This window comes from Podarcis muralis, chromosome 1, assembly GCF_964188315.1.
Source record: "Podarcis muralis chromosome 1, rPodMur119.hap1.1, whole genome shotgun sequence".
NCBI classification, from domain to species: Eukaryota; Metazoa; Chordata; class Lepidosauria; order Squamata; family Lacertidae; genus Podarcis; species Podarcis muralis.
Genome location: NC_135655.1, coordinates 15319500 through 15338048, shown reverse-complemented (window position 1 = coordinate 15338048; position 18549 = coordinate 15319500). Strand labels below are relative to the sequence as shown.

The 18549-nt window shown below is 42.4% G+C and overlaps 1 protein-coding gene across 7 annotated transcripts in view; it reads right to left on the bottom strand.

Moving 5' to 3' along the window:
• Nucleotides 1–18549, bottom strand: part of CDC42BPB (CDC42 binding protein kinase beta) — a 101007-nt gene that overhangs the window by 25761 nt on the left and 56697 nt on the right. For 4 of the 7 annotated variants that reach the window (XM_028704746.2, XM_077923874.1, XM_028704554.2 and 1 more), the window contains exons 13-22: nucleotides 17867–18109; nucleotides 16926–17036; nucleotides 15194–15441; nucleotides 14909–15014; nucleotides 14249–14373; nucleotides 12889–12994; nucleotides 7972–8120; nucleotides 5965–6059; nucleotides 4699–4778; nucleotides 249–338 (exon numbers count right to left, since the gene is read on the bottom strand). In XM_028704746.2, coding sequence (XP_028560579.1) covers nucleotides 249–338; nucleotides 4699–4778; nucleotides 5965–6059; nucleotides 7972–8120; nucleotides 12889–12994; nucleotides 14249–14373; nucleotides 14909–15014; nucleotides 15194–15441; nucleotides 16926–17036; nucleotides 17867–18109 — 1353 coding nt within the window. Of the gene's footprint in view, nucleotides 1–248; nucleotides 339–1727; nucleotides 1779–4698; nucleotides 4779–5964; nucleotides 6060–7971; nucleotides 8121–12888; nucleotides 12995–14248; nucleotides 14374–14908; nucleotides 15015–15193; nucleotides 15442–16925; nucleotides 17037–17866; nucleotides 18110–18549 lie in introns of all 7 variants that reach the window. The other 3 variants (XM_028704681.2, XM_028704427.2, XM_028704491.2) reach the window with 1 other exon arrangement.

The window sequence follows — 18549 nt, the reverse complement described above, 5'->3', positions numbered from 1 at the left end:
GCAAGCAGCAGAAGGTAAACAAGGAAGAAGATGGAGCTCAGCGATACACAGGGACCCAGGGAAAGGGGAGCAAAACAAAAGGGAGCTCACAAAGCATGTACATTGAAACACTGGCGCAAGTCAACACAGAAAGAAGCTGCGAGGAAAGAAAATGTTTTCTTGCGGACTGATGGCTGTAAACATACATTTATAAATTTAGGGCTCCCCAAAATGCTTTAATCTGGATTAATGGAACAACGGCGGCTTACTTCTTGCTGCTGCTCTGCAGTCACAACAGATGTCGATGGCGAGACCTCTGCTTTAGAACCCTGTGCCTCCTGCTCACTAACGGAATTTGTCTGCAAAGTGGGTTGGAGGAGAGGAGACAGTAAAGGAAGTTAGCTTCCAGCAACGGATCCCTGAGTAGCAGAACAAAACCAAGTTCACCTGGGGCACAAGAGCCTGTCTGCCCAGAAAATGCTTTGTGTAGAGCATTCTGCTGAGCTCTGTAATGTCAAGCTAGTTAACACCTACACTCTAAAAGGAAAGCCTCCACCAACAAAGGCCACAGCTATATTAGATAAGCGGAGTTGGCTGGTGCTGAAAACCCCCAGATTGTGAAGTTATCAGTTCATTCTGAGATTAAGGTAAAGTATTAATACATGGCCTTCAAATACCCTTTGAAGGTTACTTCTAACTCACTGTAGGAACAGACAAAATCAGATCTGCCTGGCAAGGACTTACCTCCATACAGCAGGTGTGTGATTACACTGTGCTTGTGTGTTTTTGTCTCCTGTATGTATGTGCGTGTATGCACCCACCCAATCACCATAAAATAAGACTTACACAGTATCTACTTTGTTCATTATTGTTAAAGGCTCTTTAATGAGCATTAGATATGGAGATAGTACTAATGATTTCTGTATTTTAAAACAAAATGTTAAAAGATGAAATTTCTGGTGGGGAGGGGAGAACAAAACTGAAGACTTAGGAGGAAAATGCAGAAATGCACTATTATGTTGCATCTAAATAAAGGATAGAAAATGTTATAAAAATAACCCTTATTTTGCTAAACTACATGGCCTCATTTAAGATTTAGAACTGGGTTAGGTAATTTCACTTAACAAAAACAAAACACTGTTCAGCAGCTAGAAGATGCAACACACACAAAATTTCATTCAAATTTTAAATGGGAAAATATAGCTATTAGTAGGTGCAGAGCTAAGGTGTATTTAGAAGAATCATTTTTTGACTCTTGGATAATGGGCCTTTAAAAAATGCTAATATTGTTACCAAAATGAAGTTCCGCACTTTGGAGCTCTGAAATCTTACATAACAGAGCTAATCTTTAAAAATAATAGTCTTTAATAAGATGCTGTTAGAGAAAGAAAGGTCTTAGAAAATACGTATGCTACAGTGGAGTCCATGTGCTGTTCATCTTATAGCAGGTTTCAATGGAAACAGGAAAAGTTTTGGCCCTGTCACTATTCTGCTGTCCACAATACAAATTGCTCTAAAAAGCATAAATCACGTTTAATACACATTGTAATTGCCACAGCAACTTCAAATGAGCAGTTTACAAGAGAACTCTTAGGAAATGAAGCTATTTCTATTTAGTCGGTTAATCTTCAGTATAATTTAATAAGCATGTATAAAGGAAACTAAAAAAAAAGGTCACTAGTTTAGGATGGCAATTTTACACATACAGGTTACAGATTAGGGAGGTAAAGCCATCAGCATGAACTTACTTCTTCCCAAAAGGCTAGCAGAGAAGATGAAGACGAGGAAGAAACATTGTCCTTGTTGTAACAGATATGAGAGGATAAAATTGATCACTTTTTACCCAGCAACAAACCATCAGAGCGGTTATTAGCAAACTAACTAGGTAAGTTAGTAATTGGCAAAGTTTGCAGACTGCAAAGGCAACATTGTCCTGATATTCCCAAATTGTGCATTACCAATATTAAATATTCCTCATAATACATCTGAACAGTGTTTGCTATCGAATACAACCAACAAAATGCTGCCAGAGAAAACAGCAGCTATGACTTGGTGAGTGGCCTTGGGAAAGTTCCTAGCACTCAGCCTCCTTTTCCCATCTGTAATATACTGATCTGTCTCAGCGGCTATTGCGAGGTCAAATGAGGTAAGGAACTCGAGAGTAAGTGCAACATACAATAATAAACATTTCCTGCAGATGCATATAATGAAGGCAGATATTTGATCTTCATGAAAAATTCAACGCCTCACTATAAAGGGCTTTTAGATCTAACGTGGCAAAGATCTTTCTACTTCCCAGTTGTCGGTAACAGCTAAGGTTTGGCACAACTTGTGATTGCATTCTAGTTTGTTTTCAAAGAGGCTGCAGAGTGGGTGGAGAGCAGCACACAGCACATCCTTCTGCAACAGCAACAAACCAGCGCCCACTTTCTGTGAGATGCAAGCAGCCTCTCTACAAAGACTTGCAGCCAATTTATCTTTTCCCTGGCAACCAACGTGCAGTTTGAAAAGGAAATAAGGAAAGCCAGGAAGTCGCAAGAATAGGTATAACTGTAGTCCCAGTGATCGCATGTGAAATCGTAGACCCAAACTCCATACAGGTTTTTATCTGAGCTGGGTTGTGACACATATCCTCTCTGGGCTTTATGACATTCCAGATGCAGATGACTAGGCACTTGCAAGTAAGTCATACATCCCCCGAGGAAAGCAAAGTGGCGTACAGAATTAGTCATGTCAGGTTAAGCACTCTTGATTTCTACTGACTTGGGAGTTTGTTCTATAAAACATGCAGAGTGGAAGAGAATTAAAAATACTTTCATTAAGATTTCATTTTTCACCGTGAATATGATTGTGCTGAATTTGTAATATGACTCTACACTGCATTTATTATATTACTATTGTATCTTGTGACCTTCTCTAAGAATTTGGCTTGCAACACATGAATTATATGATCGCTTGGTCTGATCAAGCAAGGCAACTGTTAGCATTCTTTTATCTGTTTGTGACGGTCATTCCAATCCCATTCCAATCAACAGATGAATTTCCATACAATAAAACAAATATGCAACCCATTAAGTATCGATAAGGACACTGAATACAAACCGTGCTCAAGTATGTGTTTCTGACAAACACAGAACTCATTAGTTTATGTAGGTGAATTTATCAAGAACGGAATATATATATATTTTCCAGTGTCTAGCTACTAATCTTCAGTCACATCACCTAAAAGCTGAAGGGCCTACTTTTCCTGTCAGGCAAGCTGTAACTGACAGGTTTTGCAGTCTGCCTGGTCTGCTGGATAATTTAGTGGAGTAGCATAGCTTTGGGGATGTTCTTGTGATTTTATTTTTCTATAACCCATCTGTCTTCTAGTAACACTGTCATGTATCCCCTTTCCAACAGAGAGAGAAATAAATGAATGGAGTTGAGGAACATGTGCTCCTCCAAATGCTGTTAGAATACAACTGCCATGATATCGGCCCATTGCCAAGGTTGCTGGGACTGATGGGAGTTGTAGTCTAACAACAGTTAACTACTGCTGTATGGGATGAAACAAACACACACACACAGAGAGAGAGAGAGAGAGAGAGAGAGAGAGAGAGAGAGAGAGAGAGAATATACAGATATGGGAGGTCTGAAAAATGGATGCAGGTGGGCTCTCCCTTTGTTTAGCCTTAATGGGAGGTGGGTTTAATAGACAGCTCAATGGAGGTGAACAGAGGCCAAATAAGCACGTATATATTAATACTGTAAGAGGAGCCAAACAGATATGGACCACAGAATAGGATATTTAAGTTTATGTTAGTGAAGAAAAAACACTCATTTCTCTTCTTCCACGCTGTGCTCTAACTTTAAACTACCAAAAAGTAAACTTCCCATTTACACGACACTTTACAGTAAAAGCAAAAGAGAGGAACCCTGCCAGAAGGAGCTTACAATTCAGATTGCTTGGGGGACAGGGTCCTTTTCCTTTATGAACTGCTATTACCTACTTCAATATCATATAATAAGTGAGTCTGAGTTAGAAAGAGATGAACCAGTTTTTGAATGTAATTATCTGTATCCACTTTGTTGCATACACTGCTATGATATCCCCACTTACTTGCCTTTCCCCCTAAACTGAAAAGGCCCAAATGTAACTCCTTGTAGGGGAGTTACACCAGCCCCTTGGTCATTGTGGCTGCACTCTTCTGAACCTTCTCCAGGTCTAGCAATATTCCTTTTCAAGGTGAGACAACCGGAACTGTTAACAGTATTTCAAGTGCAGTCACACCATTGATTGATGAAATGGCATTATGACACGGGCAGTTTTATTATCAATCCTTTCCCTAACAATCCCTAACATGGAATTCACTTTCTTCACAGGTGCCTTGACATCGTCACTGAACTATCCAATAAACACTAGCCCAGATCCCATTGGCATCTATGCAAAATTAGGATTTTTCTCCCCAATGTGCTTAACTTTACACTTGCTGATGTTGAACTGCATTTGCCATTCTACTCCCCATTCATTCTTTTGGAGATCCTTTTGGACCTCCTTTGGATTCCTTTTTGCAATTCTGATGGTATCCTCAGAAAAACACAGCTACCTCACTTCTCACTCATAACTTTATGTCATTTATCAGTATAGATCTGGCTATCCTTCTTGCTCCACACTCCTTTTTAACATCCCAACTCACTATGTTTCCTGTGCAAAGGTTTAAGGGTGCTAATACTCACTCTGAAAGTCAGATCATGAGCAAGAGGTGATGTATTGAAGTATTCAAAAATAGAATCCTGGAAGTCTGAAAGTTTGAGACCTGGAAAAAGAAAGCACAATTCATTAGTCATCATCCTGCTATTTTCCTTTTTTAAAAATTAGCAACAATCATCATGGTGGTGAACAATAGTAAATAAAATTACATTCCTAAAACAACTACAAAATGCATCACAAATTAGTAACTCAGAGTAAACCATCGGCATAGCTGGATCACCCCTCTGGGAAAGCTTGGGTGAAAAGTTGAGTTTTGAGAAGGTGCTTTAATGCCAATACTGTAGGTCCCCGCCTGATGTTTGCTGGAAGCCTATTCCAAAGCCAGGCCTGAACCTTGTCTGGAATGGGTCTAGATAATGCGTATATTCCAAGAATGTCTGAATCTTGATCGCCTTCCCCCAAAACAGGGCATTTTCAACTAGTGGATACCTGTCACAAACTGCTGTTATTGGGGTGACTTTTTTTTTTTTTTTTAAAGGAATGGCCATACTAAAGCCTCTTTAAGGGCAGTGGAGTCCACCCCCTTGTGTAAAGGCATGTAAATCACCTCCAGACCCAACCAGACATACCCTGCTGTCTTGATTTGATTAGTCATGAAGGACAGTGATTGAGAGGGCACTTAGCTGGATGCATAGCTGCAAGCACCTTGAGGCGTCATAATCTGAAACTGACCAAGCAAAACAGGGCAAGATGTTGTACTGGAGGCCTGACTAGGAACTGTCATAGTCATGACATCAAGGTGAGTGAGTTCTATCCTCAAAGTGTCATGCAAACATGGCACAACAGACCTTTTAGGAATCCAGTGGTGATCCGTGGACAACTGTTAGACCACCCTGTACAGTTCCACTGGGAGACTACTTGAGGACGCCATGGAGGCACAAGGTATGTTTGCTGTCCTCATAGCCACACTGGGTAAGAATCATTATAACCAGTGCTCAGTCGACCTCAAAGTTATTTTTGCCACCTGTGTTCTAGTTGTCATCTGGCCTTTTTCATTGCTTCAGAGTCCACAGAGTACCAGGAAGCTGTACAGTGACAGAGTAGCTGAAGAAGTGTGCATGCACACAAAAGCTTATACCCAGGACAAACATAGTTGGTCTCTAAGGTGCTACTGGACATTTTTTATTTATTTTGACTGCATCAGACCATCACGGCTACCTGCTTGAATCTAGTATCTACTGTCCATTCTACAGCAAGACAAGGGCCTCAACAGGATTTAGTGTCCACATTACCTGCATCCGTCCTGTATTTCTCCTCCAGCTTCTTCTTTAAAGTTTCAACTTCTTCCAAGAGTTCCCGATTTTTTGTTTCAGATTCCTTTAGTTTGCTAAATGGTGAAATGGAAACCTTGAAACATTTGGAACATAATAAAGCAAACACTTTTCTTTGCCCTCGGCGGGGGGCTCCAATGGATGTGGATTTGCTCAAGCTCTAGGTTGCTACACTGCCCAGTTTCAGAAAGAGAAGCCACGCGTCAGATGTACAAAACCAACTTCAAAAAAGCTTGCCGAAACCGTGACACTTCCTAACAACATGGCACTTTCACGACCCATAATCCTCCACATGCTGGCTGGCTGGCGGAAGCCAGCTGCAAGTCTCTAAAAGGGACACAGATGCCCCAGGGCTTGCTGAAAACAACAACAGGCTAGCCAACCCACCCCCCTCCCCACACTATGACAAAAGCCAATGCAAGAGCTCTAGGCTCAAGCTGCAGGGCTAGAATGCCTTGGCTTCCTGGCTGGAATTTGACTTAGGGTATCATGAGGAAGGAAATGACTGCTTGCTTGGCCACCTTTTTCCTCCGTCTCTCACAATCCCGATTCTTCCTCCTACACAGGAAATTAGGAACAGGGCTACTTCTTTCCTTGAAAGAGAAGCAGCCATTGTGGTGCAGGTGCTGATGGAAGTGATATGGGAAATGGTGCGGAGGTGTGGGGAGGTGAAAGGTGTACTGGGGAGGGGGGTAGAAAATATGACTGGATGGGTTCTGCACTCCATCTATCCATCATGACTTACAACTGAGAAAAGAAAAGCAGGCCACAGAATTACATGCTTCTTTCCCCCAGCTTGTGTTGTGTGCAATTCTTCCTCCCTGCCCTTATGCTAATAGCCAAAAACCATGGTTAAGCGTTATGACCATACAAATGTTAACCATGACTAATGCTTGCCCATTTCAACCCCTGGTTTCAAAATGGTTGGCATCCCTATAAAGATAAAGGTACCCCTGCCCATACGGGCCAGTCTTGCCAGACTCTGGGGTTGTGCGCCCATCTCACTCAAGATGCCGGGGCCCAGCGCTGTCCGGAGACACTTCCGGGTCACGTGGCCAGCGTGACATCGCTGCTCTGGCGAGCCAGAGCCGCACATGGAAACACCGTTTACCTTCCCGCTAGAAAGCGGTCCCTATTTATCTACTTGCACCCGGGGGTGCTTTCGAACTGCTAGGTTGGCAGGCGCTGGGACCGAGCAACGGGAGCGCACCCCGCCGCGGGGATTCGAACCGCCGACCTTTCGATCGGCAAGCCCTAGGCGCTGAGGCTTTTACCCACAGCCCCCCCCGCGTCCCCCCCCCCGCATCCCTATAGTTAAAGCTTAAGAAGGTGCTGCAAGAAAAGCAGGGAGAGGAGGAGGAGGAGGAGGAGGAGGAGGAGGAGGAGGAGGAGGAGGAGGAACCCACAACTTGGCAGTTTGCTTTCCAAACAGGCTTAAGGGCATTAGCCAGGATCCAAAAAGTTACGCAAATTCACCAAAGGGCTTTGCACAGTCAGTGGGATTATTTTTTTACTGTTGTTTCTAAGAGCGACAACCCCAATGGCAAATCCCAAACTGCTTTTCAAAGCTTCCCCCAGTTTGAAAGAGTTCTTCGCTTTCCACTTGGGCAGGAAGGAACTAGTTGCATTGTTGTTTGGATCTAGGTCAACCTTCCCCAACCTCGTGCCTTCTAGACATTTTGGACTACAGCTCATTCCTAGCCAAAACTGAACTGGCTGGGGATGACAGAGGCTGGTAGTCCAAAAAATATGGAGGGCACCAGACTGGCTGAGGGCTAATCTAGGCTGCTATGCTTAAATTGTAATGCAAGGCAGAGGCTTGGGGCTGTTTATTTTGAGTTCTTAGACTCCCTGGCACATACACGTACTTTCAGAAATATGCATCAAAAAGTCAATTACATAAAGAATTACATGAATGCCATATTTTGTATTAGAAAAGCAAAATTAAAGAATGATCTGAAACATTACCTTTCAAAGGACAGGTTGGCATCTTTAACCTTCCTTAACTCTTCCTGGACCAGCTGTTTGGCACGTATTTCAGCATCGAGAGCAGATTGCAGCTCCAACCTTGCTGACATATCCAACTTCTGACTACGTCTCACTTTCCAGAGTGGGTCCTATTGCAAAAAGCAATGGTTAATACTGCTAAAGAATTTATCACATGTGTTTAAATATTAAAAACGATTAAAAAGCTTCAGTTGTATTCATCATCGTTAGCGAGGTAGGGGTGGAGGGGAGATGAGATCTTAAAAGGAAGACGGCATTTAGGGAAGAAAAACATTTGTAGTGCATTCCAACTCAAAAATTGGGGAGGTGGGAAATGCAGCTGGAAAATGTAGCTGAAACACAAACCAAGCAGTTTTACATTGACAGCAAGAGCTGACCAAAAAATCCCCAGAGAATGAATTGACCAAAATATTGCCCTTGAGGGCCCCTGGTGGCCTGGCAGGATGGATGTAAATACAGAAACAAACAAAGCCAAGGAAAAGTTTCAAAATTTGCTTCAAAGGTGCTTCAAAGAGGCAATTATTGGATTGATGATTTGCCAAAATCCATTTCACTGTGGAACTATCTGCTATCCTTTGTAAACAGATAAAATCACCATTTCCCCATTCTAGCCTTACATTTGACATTATTATTTTTTCACATTTTAATGTTTTTATACAGATTAGACTGTTACATTAGAGTCTCTAAAGAGCAACTGAGGCAGTAAACAATGACACCGTCCAAAGACTGTACGAGAAAGGAAACTAGCTCTGGGACTCACCCTTCCCCTGGCTTCCAATAGGAGAAACAATTCCTCTCCCTAGGGCCAATTCAGCTGTAACAAGCAGCATGTTGAGAAGGGAGATGGGAATGGGCAAAGGCACCAGCTGTTTCAGCCAATCTATTTCCTGAGAAGGGCTGCTTCCTTCTGCTATTGATTGCCAAGGGCAACACTCCATCCTCATTTGGAACTTTTCTAAGCAGGGCTGCCATGCTAGATACCATCCCATTCCTGCCTTCTAGAACTCACTGAATGATGTGATTCTTCATTTTCATTGATTCAAACTCTGTACACTCCTCTTCCTTCAAAAAGGTAGCCCAAACTGGGTTGCATTAAATAAGTAAATACAATGAAAGATGAAAGAACAGCCCAGTAATTTTCAAAAAATACCCAAGGGGGGCGGGAATCTCAATTATAATGAGAACTGAAACAAGCCAAATATATGGCTCTAGTTATCTCCTGCTTGGACTACTGCAATGCGCTCTACGTGGGGCTACCTTTGAAGGTGACTCGGAAACTACAACTAATCCAGAATGCGGCAGCTAGACTGGTGTCTGGGGGCGGGGGCCGAGACCACATAACACTGGTCTTGAAAGACCTACATTGGCTCCCAGTACGTTTCCAAGCACAATTCAAAGTTTTGGTGATGACCTTCAAAGCCCTAAACAGCCTCAGCACAGTATACCTGAAGGAGCGTCTCCACCCCCATCGTTCTGCCCGGATGCTGAGGTCCAGCGCCGAGGGCCTTCTGGTGGTTCCCTCATTGCGAGAAGCAAAGCTACAGGGAACCAGGCACAGGGCCTTCTCGGTAGTGGCGCCTGCCCTGTGGAACTCCCTCCCATCAGATGTCAAAGAGATAAACAACTACCTGACATTCAGAAGACATCTTAAGGCAGCCCTGTTCAGAGAAGTTTTTAATGTGTGACATCCTAATGTATTTTTGGTCTTTGTGGAAGTCGCCCAGATTGGTGGGGTACAAATAAATTATTATTATTATTATTATTATTATTATTATTATTATTATTATTAATATTAATATTAATATTTATTCTATTTATAGAATTATTATTATTATTATTATTATTAATAATAATAATAATAATAATAATAATATGGTAACTGGTTCCAGAATCAATTCACAAATAATATACATTAGAATTAGGGAACGCAAAATGGATTCTCTTTGAGATGGCCACCAGTCTCAAAAAGGATATTGTAGCACAGGAAAAAGTGCAGAAAATAACAACTAGAATGATCAGGAGGCTGGGGCACCTTTGCTGTGAAGAAAGGCTATAGCGTTTGTGGGGAGGTTAGTTTAAAACGAAGTTACCTGGGGAAGGGGAACATGACAGATATTTATAGAATGGTGTATGGCATTGGGAAACCAGTAAGAGAAATGCCCCCCCAAAGCAGTCCAGTACCAATTAAACTTATTGGCAGGAAATTCCGTGCAGAAAAAAGGAAGCAGTTCTTCACACGGTATATGAGTCATTTGTGGAACTTGGAGACACAAGATGTGGTGACTACCACTAGCTCAGCTGGCTTTTAGGTGAGTCTATCAATGACTACTAGTCACGATGGCTCCACGTAACGTGACACTGAATAGCAGCTGTTGGTGGAATATCAAAAGGAAAGGGCTATAGCTGCTAGTAGGCTGTTGAGGACTACTGGTCTGATCAAGCAAAGCAATTTTTTATGTTCTTATGGAGAATGTGGGAGGGAGGCTTTGGGGGAGGAATGGTCTGCCTTTTCTCTATATATAACAAAAATGTAAAAATGTCATCATGCAGCCCCATGGGAAGATCTGTAGTGCAGCATCACAATTCTGGATTTGCATGAAGTCAGGATGGGATAGGGGAGCAACATCAAAGGCAGTTTGCACAACAACATTTGCCATGACATGGGAGCAAAAAGGGAGGTATGATGAGAAGGGGAACGTGGTGGTTTAAAGTAAAGGCAGACATTTGAGCAAAGCAGGGATGGAGAGAACTGAGAGGAAAATAGTAGTTTTGAGCAACAACAGATGTTTAAATGAAGCAGCGATGAAGGCACACTGTAGCAAATTTAAACAACGACAGAGGTTTTGAGTAGAGCAAGCAGGAATGATGCAGGGGGCAGTGGAAGTTTAAACAAAGTTTGAGTACAACAGGAAGGGAATTTGGAATAGCTTTGTTGTGTTAGCTTTCTGGTGTTGTATCCATCATTTCTATTTCTTCTTGTTAAAACTGCCCTGTTTGTTTTTTTAAAAGGCAACCCTTCTGTGTCCTCCATCCCTACTTTACTCCAACCTCTGCTGTTGTCTAAAATCACCATTTTCCTCTCAGTGTGCCTCCACCCTCACTTTACTCAAAGCTTCTGTAGTTATTTAATACAACCACTTGCTTTTCTTTCAGTGTCCTCCATTCTTGCTGTATTCAAGCTTCTTCCTCTTACATTTCTTAGCTGTCTCATGTGTCAGAGATAAAAGATTAGGAGCCCTCAAATATTCTATAGTACCTTCACAAAATGCATTTCACTATTGCTACCATGTGTTGCTTTCAACATGAAGTTCCAGATTCAGTGTAGTTAATTTAGAACAGATACAGTGGTACCTCAGGTTACATACGCTTCAGGTTACAGACTCCGCTAACCCAGAAATAGTGCTTCAGGTTAAGAACTTTGCTTCAGGATGAGAACAGAAATTGTGCTCCAGCGGTGTGGCGGCAGGAGGCCCCATTAGCTAAAGTGGTGCTTCAGGTTAAGAACAGTTTCAGGTTAAGTACGGACCTCTGGAACGAATTAAGTACTTAACCTGAGGTACCACTGTATTTTGTTAACAAGCAAATACTCAGATCCACCAACTTAATTTAACTATCTCTAACTCAACAAGCTAACTGACATGCTTGCTCTTAAGATTCTATTCATCTCAAAGATACAGTAACTTATGTGGTGTGTGCACAAAAGGAGCTGCAGAGTAGGAGAGAGGATGAGGAATGGAAATGGGAGCAATCTGTGTACAAGGGAGAGCTGAGAAAAATAAGGAGGAGGGGAAAAGGAGAGTGAATGTGAAAATGAGGGTGCAAAGAGAGTTGCAAAAAAGGAGGAAGTAGGAAACGTGTGAATGGGGGTGAAGATGAAAGCATGGCTTCATAATTGGGTAGAAGCTGAAAAGGCCGCTTAGTAGTTGCAATGTGTGGGGATTCAGGAGTCTCAAAGCGGCTAACAATCTCCTTTCCCTTCCTCCCCCACAACAAACACCCTGTGAGGTGAGTGGGGCTGAGAGACTTCAAAGAAGTGTGACTGGCCCAAGGTCACCCAGCAGCTGCATGTGGAGGAGCGGAGACGCGAACCCGGTTCCCCAGATTACGTGACTACCACTCATAACCACTACACCACACTGGCTCTCTTGCAGGTGGTATGCAGGTGGTAACCATGGGGTGGGGACGTGGGTGGCGCTGTGAGTTAAACCACAGAGCCTAGGACTTGCCGATCAGAAGGTCGGCGGTTCGAATCCCCGCGACAGGGTGAGCTCCCGTTGCTTGGTCCCTGCTCCTGCCAACCTAGCAGTTCGAAAGCATGTCAAAGTGCAAGTAGATCAATAGGTACCGCTCCGGCAGGAAGGTAAACGGTGTTTCCATGCGCTGCTCTGGTTCGCCAGAAGCGGCTTAGTCATGCTGTCCACATGACCCGGAAGCTGTATGCCAGCTCCCTCGGCCAATAAAGCGAGATGAGCGCCGCAACCCCAGAGTCGGTCACGACTGGACCTAATGGTCAAGGGTCCCTTTACCTTTAACCATGGGGTGGGGTGTGTGCAGGGTGGAGACTACACAGAAGGAGGGGGAGGAGGGGTGGACATGGAACTGAAGATTAAAATGGATGCAAAGAAGGGCTGCAGAATAGAAGGGGGTTCAGAAATGGGGCTGAGAAAGTGAAAAGCAAGCGTAGTAGTCGCCTGGGATGGGAAGGGGACGCTATTTTTGGCTAATGTGTGCTGCAGGGGGTTGGCAATTGGAGCGAACAAGGAAACAAACCCTTAATCATTTTTAAAAGAACTTCTGGATTCATTGAAGATACACAAAATTGGAGGCCCCTCAAATTGTAAAGCTTTCCAGTTAACCAATTAAGATATACATGCTTACCAAAGTCCTTGATCCCAGACTGGAGCTTCTTAAAGATTCAAGTTCTTCTGTCATCTTAGAAGCTAAAGCTTGAAGATAGCCACGGGCATCTTTTTCATCACTCACCCTAGTGCACAATCATAAAGAGTCACTCCTTTATATCGATAAAGAACACAGGCACACACACATTCAATAACATTTTATCACCAGTCTCAGTGTTCAAACCATAAAATGATGTTTTTCTTGGATGAAAATTTTCAGGATTAAACTCAGCAGACACAGCCAGGGTAGTTTTCCCTACAACCATCCCAGGGTAGACCTATTGTAACACTCCTGCTGTGGAGATAGTTAAGCAGTAAAGTTTATTGACAGGGGAAATTTGGAGTTTGTGATGACCTGTGAATTCCCATCTCTGAGGTACTAAGAGTGGGCCAACCTTGTCTGATGAGAGCTACTCTTGATGGACAGGCAGGGTCATGTGAAGACCACTCCAAAGGGGATGAGCTTCCCCTTTAGTTCAAGGAATGTACTAAGAACCTGTAAACAGCCCAAAGCAATAATAAAATAACAATTTGCAAAAACCACGAAAGAGCCTAACTGAGATATTGCTGCCTAACAGGCAGTGCTGGTCTGGGAGAAAAGGGAGAAACCGTTTTCTTTGATATTCTTAGCCCACTTGATAGCTCAGTCGGTAGAGCATGAGACTCAGTAGAGTATGAGACAATCTCAGAGACATGGGTTCGAGTCCCACACTGGGCAAAAGATTCCTGCATTGCAGGGGATGGACTAGATTGCGCCCATGGTCCCTTCCAACTCTACAATTCTCTGATTCTTTTGTGATTCAACAAAAGGATCTCTTTCCATCAGATAAGACTGCCCTAACCCCTTAAGGAGAATGTAATTTGTGTTGAGGTTGTTCATATCTGGTTGTTAGGAGCATTATAAACTCCTTTTGGAAAAGGCTGTGGCATAATGGTTTCAATCTTCCCCCTACATATCTGTGTTATGATGTGAATTTTTGAAAAATCTTTGAAGGATCTACACTGCCTCATTTATAAGTCTGGCACAGGAATCATAAGGTTGGCTTTAAAAAAGAAGAACTGAAACAAAGAACTGATGAACAGCCAGGCTGCAACCTTTTCATTTAATACAAATTACTTTTTAATGTATGACCTAGACATTCTCACTTTGGTGAAATCAGTTGACATAGAAGGTTAATAAAGTTCCTGTAAGGGTAATAAAAATGAGGGAGCCAGTGTGTATCAATCAATATTTCTGAAGTGTATCATCTACAAGATGACACATTTCCGTTCTATGGGAGCCTTCCTTCTGCTAATACAGCACTAATTTATTTTTCAAAGGATCCTCAAAATGCACATACCACTGAATAATTTCTGCAATTTGAGCTTCCCAGTGGGCAACAGATTCCTTCTTTGCCGCCAAATCCTGAAGCTCATCTTCTAGCTGCCTGTTTTGTGATGTTAGTTTATCCACAAAGGAACAAAGCTGCAATGAGAAAATTAGAAGTTTTCATAACTGTAATTTAATGTAACTTTGAACCTCCTGCAGCAAATGCGTAAAACCGCCTGCAACATTTTGTTTCCAAACAGTCAAATTAAGCCAGCCCAGTTAAGTGGCAAAGTATGTCTATAAGCAGCACTGAAGGTTTCTTCGGTTTTGATAACAGAGATTAAACACCCAGTTTTTCACATTTGACATGGAATAGTCAGACTTTCACACACAATTAAAACCACTGTATTTTTTATTTTTTTTAATTATTTGTAGCCTCTCTTGAATTAGGAGCAGGGCAGGTAACTCTAAAATGGTATTTGAATTATAGAAATAAAACATAAGATATCTTGGGGTAGCCAACATGGCCTCCAGGTGTTGCTGAACTACAAATCCCATCATCCCTTACCATTTGCCATGCATGCTGGGGCTAATGGGAAGTGAAGTCCATAGCATCTGGAGGAAGCCACGTGGGCGGTTACTGTTCTATCTGATGAAAAACTGTGCTTCTTCACAGGTTATGACAATTTACCTTCTCATTTTCAGTTGTTATTTTCTTGTTATCTTCAAAGAGCATAGTTCTCTCTCGCTCATATTTCTCTTTCAGAGTTCCCACTGTTTCCTCCATCTCACTGTGCCTACAAGCATGAAATAATATCATGTAAATGCCATTTCTCAGAACAAAGAAACTATTGCTGCCTTTTATGGAGTTGAGTACATAAATCTTATTTAGTTTTTGGATGCCACATTATGTATAGTGACATTTGGGGGGGGGGGGGGGAACGTTTCCAAGAAAGCAGTTGTACACAGAACTTACTTCTCCCGTTTGGCCTTATCCAATTTATCTTTTAACATCATGATCTCTTTCTGCAGTGCTAGCTGATGGCTTTCTAAGTCATGCACCTCCTTTTTCACATTTTTTACTTCCAAGACATGGGATGCTTCTCGCCTGACCAGCTCCTCTTCGTAAAACAAGATTTTCTTCTCAAGCTCTGACTTCATTTTGGCCAGTTCCTGCTGATGCTCATGCATGGCCACGCCAGCAGCACGGCCTCCCTGCTTTATCTGCACAAGTGCAGGGGGAAAAGCCACACAGACAACATCACAATACAGCACATTCAATATTAGAGACTTTAGTTTTGTTCAAAGTGACATAAAACACATTCCATCTCCTTAATACCAGAAGAGTTGATCATGAAGTATAAACACATGCATATTTATTTGTCTCTGCATAGCTTAGAGAACTCATTTGCTTCACCATAATCTCTCTGAAAGCCATGAACTGACAGCAGACTGAAACATGCAGAAAACAGTCCACATCAGACTGCAACGGGAGGGGGACTGCATGCTTCATTCACTTTGCCTTCATGTAGAAGACTAGCATGTCAAAGTGGAAAGGTTTTACTCTAGTCTCATAATCATGCTGACTTTCCACTTTCTATAGAACCATGGAGCACACACGAACACGCATTATTTGCATCCTGAAGAAGCACAGACCGCTATTTAGACATCATTTTAGTTATCTGTTCCCTATTTATTGAAACTATTTTTTCCAGCACCAGCCATTTGCAGGAGTCCCAATCTGAACATATTCTGGTGAGCATTTAAGGTCCCCATTCCTATTTTGCAGGCTGCCATCTGATTGGACTTCACTTTGATTCTGACTTGATTTTAGGATGTATTTTAATTGATTGCTTGATATTATGGTAAAGTGTCATATATTTGATGTTAGCTGCTCCAAGCCCGGTTTTGGCTGGGGAGTGCAGGGTATAAATAAAATTGTTGTTGTTGTTGTTGTTGTTGTTGTTGTTGTTGTTGTTGTTGTTGTTGTTATTATTATTAATTCTGAAAGCCAACTTTCAAATGGTGTGTCCCCCCCTTTAATTACTGTTTTAATGAACATATTGTCTCTTGCCCTGCACTCCTGGGACTGAACTGTTAAGAATGATAAAGTCCAAAGAAGTCAAACAACAGAGGCCCTGAATCATGTAAGCAAATCTATTCACTGTGGTACAGATTTAGGTTTTTTTTGGGGGTGGGGCGACTGTGTAAGAGGATACAGCAAATAAAACCTTGTCTGGGCTCTGTAAGAGGCTAATTCTGAGCTGGTACACATGAGAACAGCCTGCAGTGGTAGTCCCCATGCAGCTTAACATGTGCTATGTGAGGTTTTTCCTGCACTACTCCAAACTTCCCAAGAAAAACCCATAACGTGTATGGCAATCTAAAGGTCTACCAAAAAAAGAATATAATAAAGTAGTCAACCTGTGGTGGGGATGAGAAATGTGTCAATGTCAATGGTTGCTTCTCACATTAAAATTGTGAGACAGGGAGGATTGCTACCTATCCTGCCTAGATCCAAAAATATCTTGTTGGAACGCCCAATATACGTTGAAGAACTAAATCTCGGGCCTTGCGCATTCTGGCAAGCTGTTTTTCGGAAGTGAATAAGTTGCAGCTGTCATGGGACACCCTGGAGATCTGGATTTCTATCCCTTATCAAGTGAAGCTGTTCTTATATGGCTTAGATGCTTTTCAAATAATGTCACCTTTAGGGTCTCCAGTTCATTTTCAAGCTGCTTAGAGAAACTCTCACTGTGCTCTCGAAGCTTACGCTCTTTTGATGCCTCTGCTGCTGCGTCATCAAGTTGGGCTTCTAGCTATAAGAAGGAAAACAGGCCTGGTTATTGAAACCGCTATAGCTTAACCCTTATTATTTTTATGACTAGAGCAGCTACAAAAAACAGAAAGGGAGACATATGCCCATCTTGAGGTTTACAATCTAGATGACAAGGGTCAGAGAAGAGGAGGAATAGAAGATAAAAACAGTTTTGGAAGATGATATTTTACCTTTTATTCCCAATCCTACCAACTTTCAGAAACTTCAAGGGAATACGCACGCACGCACACACACACACACACACACACACACACACACACACACACACATCTTTATAACCCATCCTCATGCCTATGGCGACTTAACCATCTCATGCAGGCCTGCACTGTAATATTTTGTAGCCAACTAAGAGCCAGTTACTTTAAAAGGGGAAACATGGAATCCAAGATCAACAAGAGAGATCTGGGTAGCTAGGAAGCTTCAGTATAAGGAAAGAATGACTGCGGCATTTAACTATAAATATAATAACTGACAGAAAAAAGTTAGTGCTTCTGGTTCTTTCATTGCTTGCTTTCTCTCCTTTACAGACAGACGAAGGGAAGGAGGGAGAGTAGGATGAAAACAGGAAGCCCAAATTATGGTCCAGAATGTGCTACTGTGATATAGCAGGAGTTTTAGCAAAGTGAATCCATGGAATAGCTGGCTCACACATTATGTTTCTCCACACAACCCCACAGGGCAGAGGGGGTGTGGAAGGACTGCACGAAGAAATAAACCAGCTGCTTGTATGTGTGGAACCCAGCCACAGTAACTATTTCAAGCTAAAATAGCAGCTGAAATCCATTATCCTCAAGTACCCTGCCGAGCTACCTCTTTTCTCGCTTTCTCAGATTTACGGATTTCCTGTCTCATGGAGTCAATTTTCTGCATGATCACTTCCACTTCTTCCTCTTTGTCACGGAGCTGTCGAGATAGTTTCTGCTTGTGGGAGCGCAAGTCTGCCATCCTCTCGTTCAGCTCTGAGAATTCCTGCATTGCTAGCTTTCTTTGTTGATGGGCGTCCTTGAGTTCTTTGGACTGTGCCTTTAATCTTTCAGACGCTTCAATGAGTTGCTGGGGAAAATAAAGGTCCAAACAAGGGTTTAGAGATCGACACCCTTGAGCATGAAGTTCAATCTTATTGCAAAATCACATTTTGACAACATACGTCCTCATCTCCACCTCTCCCCATCCCTGCTCTCAAAATAATGACAGGCATTTTGGCAGTATATAAGCAGAAGTATTTATATATCACCACTCTGATATCCCAGCGTATTGTATGCTTCCATCCTTCTCCCACCTTCCTCTATTCTCCCTCCCCTTCTTTCATACATCCCCCCTTTCCTCTTCTGTCTCTCCTCATATCTCTTCAACCACTCTTCCCAGCATCATCTCATTACTTCTCTTCCTCTCTTGTCATCTCTGCTTCTTTCTGTTCGCCTTTTCTCCATCTCCCTTCTTCCCTACTCCTCCCTTTCCTCAATCGTACTCAACCTTCTAAAAAGAAAGAAAGA